Below are 12126 nucleotides of genomic sequence, written 5' to 3'. Positions count from 1 at the left end.
GACTTATATTTCTCTAAAACCTCAGTCCATTTCACGCTTAAGTTTATGATGATTAGAAGATTATGGTAATAAACCATTCCCAGTAGAGCCCCAGTTGATTCTCCCTCTAATTTTGTCATCTTAGTAACTCACTCTAGGTGAAAACAGTTCTCTAAAAACAATCCAATAGTGGTAAGGTAATTGCTTGCCTAAAGTGTTGATAGAATAGAAAAAGAAGACAGTGTGGTACCACAGGCAGTTCATTGTCTCATTGCTGCAAGGACTGCAGCCTTTAATACTGTGAGAAAAACTCTACTTGTGGCATTTAGCTAAATATTTGAAAAAGTGCATGGGTTTTTGGTGGTTTTTTTTGGTGGTTTTTTTTTTTTTTTTAATTTAGTCTCCAATTCAAAATTCTGCTGTGGTGTTTAGATGAGCTTTATTTAAGGTGCATATAGTTTAGACAGACAGGCAAACCTAGCTGGTATTTTTCTGAACCAGAAGATCAAATCTGTCTGGGTTTCAACAACTGCAACACGCAGCCTGATTCACTGGATTGAACCTGAGACATTGCTTCTGCCAGGACAGAAACTGGCTCGTATTTTTGTCCCAACAGCTATATCTAACATGCCTTTTTGCTCAAAGGGCTCCAAACCAAAGGCACTTTCTCCAAAGAGACTAGTCTGGCAACTGAGGTGCTGGGAATATGTCACTGTATATTCTGGGTGATATAACACCCTTTTGGTTCCTCTAGCAGCTTTTGCAGCCTGCATAAGCTCTGGGTCACTACATACATAATTAGGAGATCAGAAAAGCCTGCAAGGCTTTAATGCATTCTGCATCTGGGGAGTGGTAGTAGACTGCAGTGAAGCAGAGCTGATAGAGGAAGAAATGGTGCTGGAGTTTAACTCAGCCCATGAGAACTCTGTGTTCTCCCAGGTAACTGTACCTGTACCTGCCCTGCTTGAGCCCAGGAGCAAGCAAGGGGGAGCTACACACTGATTCTGGCAGTGTGCAACTCCTCAAAGCTGCCTTTAAGTCAGTATTGTCCTTGCCATAACAATAATATACAGTTCTAATGTGCTGAAGAAAACTGATACAGTCTTCACAATGTAATTCTACATTTTTAAACACTTTTTCTTTAGAAACTGCTTAAAATAACACAGCCTGTCACATGAGTACTGGCTCATGGAGGTGTTGGCTCATCAAGGTGTGAGCACGTATTTGTGTGTGGCTGATGAGTGACTCAGGAGTGGGTGCTGACATGACACTGCATGATCTCTCCCAGTCCTATTACCAGTCATAGATTTGACCTATCTCATAACATGGAGGTGTCAAGACACTAATTTAGCAATAAAATCTGGAAACACAGAGAACAGGTATCTATGGACTGTAAAGGACATTGATTCTCTAGCCTGAGAGATGAAATTTCATTTGAAAGAAGTAATTTGAGATATTACATATCCCAACAATAATATCCCAACATCTCAACAAAACCAATTAGTGCTGCTTTATACTATTTGGCACTCTGTTCAGATACAGTTTCTGAAACAGGTAAAGCCAACTATAAATTGAACAATTTTAGACAATCATGCTTACTCATGGCACTTTAGACCAATAGTCTTAAAGTGGCCACAGTACCTACCTTAACTTTTAGTTCATACACTTCTTTCTTGAGCTGATTTGGGCTTTTTATCACAGAAATGGCTCCAGTGGTGTTGCTGATTTCAAATGAACCTTCACTTCCTGCAATGAAAACAAGATGCTCTGGTTGCATGCCACACTTTCTTTCTTTGAACAACATGGGCAAATCAACTGTACACTTCATTAAGCACATTTTAGTCCATATGTGTATCCATATGTATCAGTAGATCTGAAACCACTCTTCAAAAATGAAGGATTTCTATGACTGGTCACAGAGAGATGAAAACACAGATGAGGGTCTAAAAGGGCTTCCTCCCCAGGAATGGCACAGTGAAGTTCCTCCCTTATGGGCAACATTTTATGTCAGCATTTTCCTCTTCCCATCCTGCTTGGGCTCCTCTCAAGCCTCAGCATCCAGGCATGCAAGTTTGGTATTAGTTTTTATTATGCTGCCTTCTTTATATGCTGGTTTAGACAAAAATAGACATTTGTCATTGTAATTAGCAAATGCTTAATTAAGTCTGAGAAACAAGAACATTTCTCTCACTAATATCAGCTAAGGTGAGAAGCCTGACAACCTGCCAAAAAGAAACACAGTCACTTCCCTCAGACAGCATCTCTGGAGAAGTGTCTTCTGGTTTTAAACATTGAGTTGTCAAAAAAAAAGCTTTCAGCCTGTTGCAAGGCTTTCCTGAACAATAAGGATTTTTTGGAGTATCTGGGGTAAACCCCAAGGTTTCTGAACTGAGGCAGAGTCTGACAGAGGCAGGACAGGGCTGCAGGCTGACTTTGCTGCTGCTACCCAACTTCCATTGATCTGGAGACAATACCAGTTCCAGGCAGCAGTCTATTGAGGTTGGTGTATTTGTGCTGAAGCAAATGCCAGCTTGCAAAGAGGCTGCAGTGTCTCACCAGGATTCAGGATTCACATCACAGCCAAGGGCAGGCTGGTGCCCAGGAAGGGCAGCCCTGATGCTGCCTCATGTAAAGTATTGGCCACATCCTGTGCTTTGTGGCAGCCTACCATTGAAAGGAAAAGAGAAGAAATCCCTTTAAATGTAGGAGGAGATCAAGCCTTCAGAAATAAAGGATGATGACCTGAAAGCCCAGTTGTTGTTCTTTTCCTCAAACTCATTTCCAATGCTGATTTTTAAACCATCCGATAGTATCCTCTTCTGCTAATACCTCCAATAACTGCAACTTCATTAAAGCACTCTAGACACAACATTGAACAGATATTGACTCACAATACCCAATTATTAAGATACATTGGCCTGCAAAATACATTCTGATTGAGAAGAAGCTTAAGTCAATAGTGGTTTCAAACCACCATACTTCATGTTATTGTCTAGTTATCCCAGGGAAACGGGTAACCTGGAGCACATGTAGCAGTATGTGTATTCCTCCAGACAGCATGTTCAGAAGATTGGGCATTTCCTATCATTATTCCACACTCCTGGGATAACACGTGCTTATTAAGAACAAACAATTGCCTATTTGCTGTTTCTGTTTTCTTGTCCTTTAACATCCCAGCCTGCCGTTATTGGAATAAGGGCTTGTCAAAAATAATGCCAGTGTCTGAGGTGCAGGGGCAGAAACCTGTTGCAATCTTCTGTTCTCTGTTTTTCAACTTTCTATGCACTAAAAGCATATTCCCTTCCCCTCTTTTCCATTTCACACAAACAAAGCCCTTTGTTAATGGGCATGAGAAAAGCCTGCTCCCCATTAAGTTATATTTTGTTCTACTTATCTGTTATCCCCTTTCATCTTCCTTTCCCACTCTTTCCTGAACACTTACCTTTTTTTTATCCCAGAGAAGCCTTTTGGTCCTTCTCTATTTTCTCTGACAACCTGGTATCTTTTCTCATTAATCTTACTTCCCTTTGAGATTTTCCCTGGTTCTTCTGCCTTCACTTGTTCTCCTTACTTAATTTCTCCCTTATTTAGCATATTTTCATGCCACTTACTTGTTCTTTGCACCTTTCTTTTTACCTTTTCTCATTTTCATCCATTGTCTTCTGCAACTCTCTTTTCCTCGATGTTTCTACCTTTCTTTTACCTGTTTATTTCCTCACATAAAGAAGGAACCTCAGCATGGATCTCATCCCACACCAATACAAAAACTCAGCTGTATCTCTGTTCTGGCTGTTTAGATCACTTGACACAATGAAGCACTTACTCCACAGCTCTTCAGCTACATCTCAGATTTCTCTTAGGATGTTTCGGGATCTTTCACACCTGACAGTTGGGGTGCCCAGTTGCTACAGAAGCCTTGTTTTGGAAGGGAGAGTGTATAAAACTTAAAATCCCCAAAGCTGTAGCCTGGAGTTTAGTTGCTCTAAGCTGTTGTCTTCACCACCTAATGAATCACCAATTCCACTAAGTTTCACATTCATGCTATTAAAAAATGTGTGACAGACACTCTCAGAATAGCTCATGGAAGGCATTAATCTTCTGGTAACATCTGTTTTCTTCCACTTCAGTGTACAGCCAATGTCTCTTCACTGGTAAATATAATTTCTTCCAAGTAATCAGAGGTTTGACTGTTTAGCAACTTTCATCACTGTATTAATAAAAATATCTCTCCAAATGCCATGTCTGGGTCTCCCAATGAATTATCTCACCTCTCACATTAAGTGATAGAGATGCTCAGAAGAGTGAATGCATCTCCCTTTACACTTTCTGAAATGACAAGCAGGCTACTGATGCCTAACAAATCAGCAACATTAACAGCTCCAAGCACAGTTCTGTGAAAAAGATACTAAAACTCACTGAATTGAATCTTGGCTATTCTCTGCTAGACAGGGCCCTGAAGTTGTTTGAGGTACCTGACATTATTTCCTGAGATTTTGTCTCAGGTTTATTAAACTCTAGCATATTCTGTTCTAATTTAATGCCAGATGGAGTTTTGAGTGCCCTTCAAATTTCATATGAAACAAGCCTACTCACCATTCACGATGGAGTAATGAATACTGTTAGGCTTTCCTCTGTCTCCATCAAGAGCAACAACAGTAAGGACCTCAGAGCCCTGGGGAGAAATGGGAAATCAGAGTCTGTGTGCCGAGATTAGAGCAGTGAAATTGCAACTGCACATTAATAAACTGAACTCCTGTAAGTCTTTCTGCAGTGAAGCACTGGGGGCAGAGTGGGCACTTGTGCTTGTGCCATATGGGGAGCACAGAAAGGGCCAGTGCCCACTGCTCTAGGTGTGAAATGGCTGCAGACCCTGCGTGGCCACGGGTGCCTCAGCCCTGGGGGCTGGCTGGTCACAGGAATGGCTGGAAGCTGTGGCCAAGGACACCTGCCTGGAGCCACAGATGTGGAGAGAGGATTTGGAGCAGCCAATCTGAAACCCAAAGTTTAGTTTGGAGCACTACCAAGATTCCCTCTGGCTGCTTCTCTGTAGGCTCCTGTGTCCCATGGCCACACAGTGTGCTGAGACACAGGCAGCTGCCAAGAGGTCATTGGGTCACTTTGGTCCTTCCTAATTAAGTTCAGAGAGGCAGTAGAAGCAAACAGAGATCAAAGAGAAACGTGGCCCACAGAACATCTAGGGCATAAAATTGTGATGAAAATGATGGTGATTTAACTGCCCTTAAACCTTCACTGTCTGTCTTTCTGCACAAGTAACGTGGCTGTGGGCCATACGTACAGAATTTGTGTACTGAGGAGCATTTGCTCATGTGACTGCTCCTATCAGCTCAGAGGGATGATCAGTGTCACATTAAAATGCTCACCCAAGTGGCAATGAGCTGTACAATTCAGGCCTCTGAACTAAAGCGTTACTGTTTGAGGCTGCAGAACCAGGAAACATTGAAGTAACTGTCAGTGAATCACAAATGGCAACAAGGAACATTTTCATGATAACCCTTGAGTGAATTTTTCAAACAAGAGCAAGGCTCTGCTAAAGCAACTGGAAATACAGAACTGTGTTTATTATCGTTTATGCTGGAAGCAGCAATAAAATCTGCCTAGTGGGCAAAATGCAGTGCAGTCCCTTTGAAGGTGACAGAGTACTTGTAAATCCTGACAACTCCACCAAGGAGAAAAGAAGCAAGTTTACAAAATTAACACCAAATGCACAAACACCACTAAAATCAGCTATTGCCTCTTTCTCTGTGGAGCTCATTGTAATGGCAAAACCCACACAGCGAAGACTGATTCGTGCTTCCATCATTGTATCATAATGGTGTAAGTTATGAGCTCAAGGTGGATGTAATTAACATTTATTGATTCTCATTTCCATAGTAAACACTAACTCCTGTGTGCACCTGATAGTTATTTCAAGATCTATATGTAACTATGCAGAATAAATCAATACACATAATATCACTCATTTTAAACACCTGCAAAGTACATGAGCATTACTTCTCTGCCCTGCTGAAATGTAACAGCCTCTGCAGTGAACTGCAGTATAGAGTCATGCATGGGCTGCAGTGCACATTTCTGGACAGAAAGGTAAGACAATCTTTCCAGCAACTCAAGGGAAGTTCAAATGAGCAGAGTGCAATCACACTGCTAAACTGATCAATAGTCTAATGTTGGGTAATTTCATGGGTAGATACCATTTCTTGTCCTATATATGAAGAAAATTTTAATCAAATCTTATGGATCAGGGTGAAAGCTGATCCATACACAATGATGCCACTGCTTAGATATAGAGAAAATTCATTAGTTTGTAGCTTCAAAAATACATGGCTGAAAATGACTGGTTCTCCTCATTATGTCCCTGCTTGACTGATAATCTGTTTGAGTTTAGGCCTAGGAGGCCTTCCTGGCCCATCCTGCCTAACCAGCCATCACTGAGCAGAAAGCATCCTGCGTTTTGGGGATGTCAAGGTTGCTTCTCCCCAGGTGATATCCATGGGACAACACAGAGAGTCTTGAGTATTTGGGCATAAATTCTGTCTGCACCTTGTACAACCAACTGTGGGTAGCAGACTGATCTGACCAAGAAAATAAAAGCACTGTGAGACCACAGAGTGAACAGACACACGAAGGCTTTTAAACACAATGTGTTCAGGTGAGGTGACTGGCAGCCTAAGCCTTCAGCCAAGTGCCTCTGGAGCTCTGAGCTACAGAAGAGCTCTTACTCACTGTCTGGGTTTAGACCAATACAAATGGGCAGAATCCTTTTTGATGTCAATGAAAATAACAGGAAGCCTTGCATGACAAATTTGCAGTAGACATAAGGAAGAACAAGTGTGAGATTTGGTCAGCTCAGTTCACCTAGGAGTCAAATCAGAGTTTGGGTCCTATTTCCAGTAAAGCCTAGGCCAGAAACCTTAGGGCCATATTGAGCTAGATGGGAAAGGCTGTACATGTTCTCCCACGTATGAAAACCAGAACTTACTGCGAGCGTGTCCTCATAGACATATCCATAGTAGGGAGTCCCAATGAACATGGGAGGAGTGTCCTGAACATCCTCCACGTTGATAGTAACTGTTGTTGTGGCTGAAAAGACTTTGTTGTCTCCCCTGAGCTTCCCACCACCGTCCTGGAAAAGAAGTCATTGTCATATGCCTCTGCTGAAGCATGCCTGCAAATCAGCTGAGCCATTGCATGGACCTCATGAGCCTTCAGAAGCACAGATCCAGGAATCCTTTCCCTCTCTGAACGTGTAGATTTAAGCTGTGCTGCCCTAGTCCCTTCTCTTTTCCATTTGTCCTGCTTTCCCTCTGATTAGGAAGACAGCTTGCAGTGCCTCATAAGTAATTTCTTATATTAAAAATGATTGAGCCAATATATGCAGTCATAAATAATCTTTAGAGAAGGGACAGGGAATTCAAGGGCTTTTGAGGAAAAAAGAATGCTAGAAACTGATACAAAAGTTAGTGACCAAGGTACACAACTTTTCATCCCACATAGAGTCTTGTCATGAACACAAGGCAGTGCACAGTAGCAAGGTAGTGCATCTCTGGAGGGAAATAAACAGTGTACATGCTGAAAGTCTCCCAGGAACTCCAATGTGATAAAGTGCAAGCACAGAGGAGCTGTGCAGCCAAAACCTGCGAGACAGCCACACTGTGTAAGCAGTCTCTGGGGACTTGGTACAACCAGCTCTGCACGACTGGTACAGCAGAGCCAATTAGGAAGACAACTTGCTATTTCAGAAGCTTTTAACACCCTCAGTCTCAGAGCACCGGCTGTAGGTCAGTAGTCATGCTGGTGTGTAAGAGTGTGAATTGTTCAACATGTCTGCAGTTCTTATTCTAAAAATTCCAATTTTTTTAAAAGATTAACTGATTTTTTTTTTTCTTCCTTACTGCCCCAAAGGTAGAATTTAAGCCAAATTTTGTTACTTCTCCTCAAATGAACCTTGGCTAAAAGTACATTAAAAGGTCCATACATTTTTAAAAAACATGAGCAACTCTAAGTCCCCATAAGTTACAGCAAAACTGCCCTCTTTCCATCCATGTGAATCTGTGTGACAGGTCCCCACAGGATTGTGAGAGACTTCAGAATCTATAAGCTTTTAGTGCCTGTTGGCATGTGCAGTCACAGGTACAGTACTGCTGGGAAAGAGAGTGGCAAGAAGGGATGTGCAGCAATATTTGCAGGATTTAAATAAGCTCCTGGCATGAGGCAGCAAGGAAGTGAAAAAAAGAAACATTCACAGATATTTCCAGAAAAGAAATCCATCACTTGTGCTGTATCTAGGTGTGCCCTGTGTCTTAATATGGGTAGTGACTGTGGCCTGTCTGCCTGCCAGGGGTCTGTCCTTGTGGTGGTAGCTGGGCAGCATAAGGAGCCCTGAGCTCACAGGCTGATGCCTCTTGAAGGCAGGGCTGGACACACCAACCCTTCTCTTCTAGGTGAGTCCCATGGCACAGGGAACATGAATGAAATGTGGGGAACCCCCTCCCAAATCCTCCAGATGTTGTTGAGCAGCAGACACCTGCTACCTTTCCTCCCCCACCTTTCCGCGTTACCCCCGACACCTCCAGATGTTACAGCAGGAGTAACTCTGCTGCCTTCATGTTTCAGCAGCACTTGTACTCAGACTAATTAGTCCCACTCAAGCACAACACCCCACCTCCTCTGGCCTCACATAAAAGCCTTTTACCTTGGCTACAACGACAACAAAATGTGTTCTTGATTTCTCGTAGTCCAGGGTGACCCCTGGTTTGATGCGCAGGACACCACTGTGACGGTCTATTGTAAACTTATTAGTGTGGATGTTCTAGAGGAAAAGAAAAGAACCAGCCAGAGATTACACATATGGAGATAGGATTGCCATAGGGATTCATCCTTTATTTCATCTGCTAAGGGAGAAGACTAGAATAATGATACGGTTGGGGTGAATAATGTATTTGATGAATTTCACCTCTGTGTGTTTATGAACAATTCATGAACCAATCACACATCTCTCATTATTCAGAATAAATCAGTTATTTGTAATGTAGATTTTTTTTTTTGATCTTTTAGTATTTCGTTGTGAAAACTTACACTTTTAGTTAACTCAGTTAATTGCATGGAAAGAGGTAGGGAGACTTAACAGAAAAAAGATGAAGGGAAAAGGAAGAAAAAAAGAAATGGTGTTACACCTTAGTGTTTCAAAGTTCTACTGGTTTAAAAAAATGCAGGAAGGTTGCATGTATAGATTATTGTCAAACACAGTGGTGGCCTTGTGATTTTTGTGATGTACAAGCAAAATCTAAAGGACATCTGATTTTAAAAGAGGCCTAAAAAATGCCTTCCTCCATTCTTCTGAACTGGAGATACCTGTAAAAACACCTCTGTTCCTGTATCCAGACACAATGGCCATAGTCAGATAATCTTGGCTATTTCAGCAGACATCACCACCTGCCTTTATCATACTTATGGAAAGGTTTTTTCTGTGCAACTTGAGAATTCTCAGAGACTGTGCCCAAAGATATGGCAAGATTTTTTCAACAAATACACATATTTATTATCCTTTTTGCCACACAAATATACTATAAAATTATTTATATAATTATAAATAATGATATATTATTATAAATATACATAATTATATTTATATTCTATAAACATAGAATTTTGAAATTGCTGTCCTTTGGTTCATAGACTATCAGCTCTCTGGAAAAAGCCCTGTAAAAAACTGAATCCTGAATATGGATCATAATTTGTGAAACCAAAGCTAAATTTCAACAAGACACTCAAGGTGTTCTTTCACAGTATACCCAAGCTCTTAACAGGATTAGCTTTAGTGCTATGTAAATATCTTCTCACTTGTCTCCATATTCTTATCCAAAATTAAATATTGCAATAAATTTGCTTTGTTTTTGGTTTGGTTTTTTTTCATGTTTCCTCTTGAATAAAGGGAACTGCAGATAACCTGGATGAAACTGCCCGTAGGAAGAAGGAATTTGAAGGACATAATGCAAAAAATTGCCCTTGTGGCATACAGAAGATCTGTAATACAGAAGTTCAGCTTTAAATCTGGAATCCTTTCAGTTCTTCACCAGTGGGCAGCAGCTGAGAGGATGGTTTCAGGCAGTCACTGCTTTGGCAGGGAGAAGATTTAGTGTCTCTCATTTCACACTGTGATGCAAGGTATCAATTATGCACCAGCCTGCTACACTAAAGGGCACATTTATGTTTCCAGTGTGTTTTGCTCCCTAAAGAAAGCTATTTCATGTTTTAGAAATCCCATAAGCATACAGGATTACCAGCTAATCTTGCTCTCCCTGTCACTCCAAAAGAAGTGTCAGTAAGAGCCCTGCCATGGGGGTCCTGCTGGCAAGCACAGGAGTGTCAGTGGCAACTCCAACTCCCCTTGCTGCCTGCTGGATCACCCTTGGCTGCTTGCAATCAGACAACACCCCTTCTGCCAATGTTTATTTTCTTGTGCATGGTACAAAACTGGTCCCTATAGGCACTAGAAGTGCACTCAACCCCCAAAATATTTTAAAATCTGTATTCTGAAATCTCAGTAAATGAGAGACGATTTGTGAAGGTACAGACAATACTTTACCTGCAAGAAGTAGGTGATACTTCCTCCAGAACCCGTGTCTTTGTCTATTGCCTCAATCTTAAAGATACTGCTGCTGGAGGGAGTGTTCTGTGACCAGAAAGAGTTAGCAGAGTCACACAGAAACGGAAAACCAGGTGAGGTAAAAGAAATTAAAAATGAGCAAGCAGGGAGGCAGAAAGATAGTGATGGTAGAAAGAATGTAAAAGCACTGAGGGAACCAAAGAGCAGAAGGGAAGAGATTAAAACTGGAAAACAAGAAGAAACACTTTGTGAAATAAAAATAACAGAACATTTCAGCTGAGACTGGCTGTATCCTATTCCTGTAGTCAATTCTAAAAACTCACATTGACTCACATCTTGGAACTTACCCCAAAAATAGCACACCTTAAATACCTACAGACTTATTCCCCAAGTTTGCAGTGAATATTAAATATCTACCCAAACCCTAAACCAAGAGAATGCAAGTCTGTCCTGCACAACTTGTTATTTCACTGAAAACATATTAGCCCCTGTTTACATCCTATAGAAGTTTATTTCCAGTATGCAAAGGAACTTCACCCACCTCTGGGACTTGGACTATGTAAGGTGTATTGATGAACTCTGGGCTCTCATCATTGGCATCCATTACAAGGATCCTGACTTTTTCAGAAACCTGGAGCATGAATAGAATATGAAGAGCATATTATGACTCCCATTATTTATGAATCCCATTATGTCCTTTTTACAGAGACTTCCAGGGCAGTTGTGCCTGTAGGAGGCTGGAACATCCCAAACATTTTTTGTAATAATCTCAATTAATTTATTTGAGATGAGAAAGAGCTCTAGATTTATCCAGTCTTGTAGATAAGAAGAGGGTCCCACTTTTGTGGTACCTCTAGTGATGAAGCCCTCATCCTCCTACTGTCAGACTGCCATCCTGGCCCTGACAGCATCAGTCCATAAATTAAAAATGCCAAGAAAATCTGTGGAAACAGGACTGAAGGCTCAGTGCCTCAGATAAGTCCTTAATTAGACACGAGCAAAGCTTTATCTAGCAGCAGACAAGAAACCCCCCACCACCTTAGCCTAAGCAAATCTTCTTAACATCATGCCAGAGAAACACTGTGGGGGTGGGGACAGGCAGCTCTTGGGCACCCAACACTAGTTCCCATAATGTCACACATTTCTCCAAAAAGCCTCCAGATCTTAGACACAAATCCGGCTGTGCTGGCAGTGAAACTTCATAGGAAGCTGCTGTAATTCTGCAGGCTGCTAAGTCAGTATTTCAGCTCACACTTCATTGTAATTATCCTCAAATAGCTGAGCAAGGAGATGAAGTGAGACTTGAGTAACTGTGAGTTCAGTGGCTCTTGGAACAGGAGGTAAGGCTCTAATGAGATTATGTTTTCTGATCAAATGAGATGGTCCTTTTAAGGTAATTTAATAGGAGTAGGTATGTGAGGAAAGACAGTTGACAAGTTACAGCATAATTAAATACTTACTGTACTCAGGCCATCTGAAATACTGACAATAACTTCAACCTCATCTTCCTTCTGTAAATGAAG

At 41.4% G+C, this 12126-nt stretch overlaps 1 protein-coding gene across 4 annotated transcripts in view; it reads right to left on the bottom strand.

Annotated features, from left to right (window-relative positions):
• The window catches only part of CDHR1 (cadherin related family member 1), a 73254-nt gene that overhangs the window by 22915 nt on the left and 38213 nt on the right, over positions 1-12126 (bottom strand). For all 4 annotated transcript variants that reach the window (XM_039719593.1, XM_039719594.1, XM_039719596.1 and 1 more), the window contains 7 exons: positions 12064-12114; positions 11145-11234; positions 10583-10669; positions 8690-8806; positions 6977-7120; positions 4573-4651; positions 1625-1725 (listed from right to left, as the gene is read on the bottom strand). In XM_039719593.1, coding sequence (XP_039575527.1) covers positions 1625-1725; positions 4573-4651; positions 6977-7120; positions 8690-8806; positions 10583-10669; positions 11145-11234; positions 12064-12114 — 669 coding nt within the window. The remainder of the gene's footprint in view (positions 1-1624; positions 1726-4572; positions 4652-6976; positions 7121-8689; positions 8807-10582; positions 10670-11144; positions 11235-12063; positions 12115-12126) is intronic.

This window comes from Passer montanus, unplaced genomic scaffold, assembly GCF_014805655.1.
Source record: "Passer montanus isolate IOZ18808 unplaced genomic scaffold, ASM1480565v1 scaffold42, whole genome shotgun sequence".
NCBI classification, from domain to species: Eukaryota; Metazoa; Chordata; class Aves; order Passeriformes; family Passeridae; genus Passer; species Passer montanus.
Note: the sequence above shows the minus strand (reverse complement) of the source record. Positions and strands in the feature narration are given on the sequence as shown.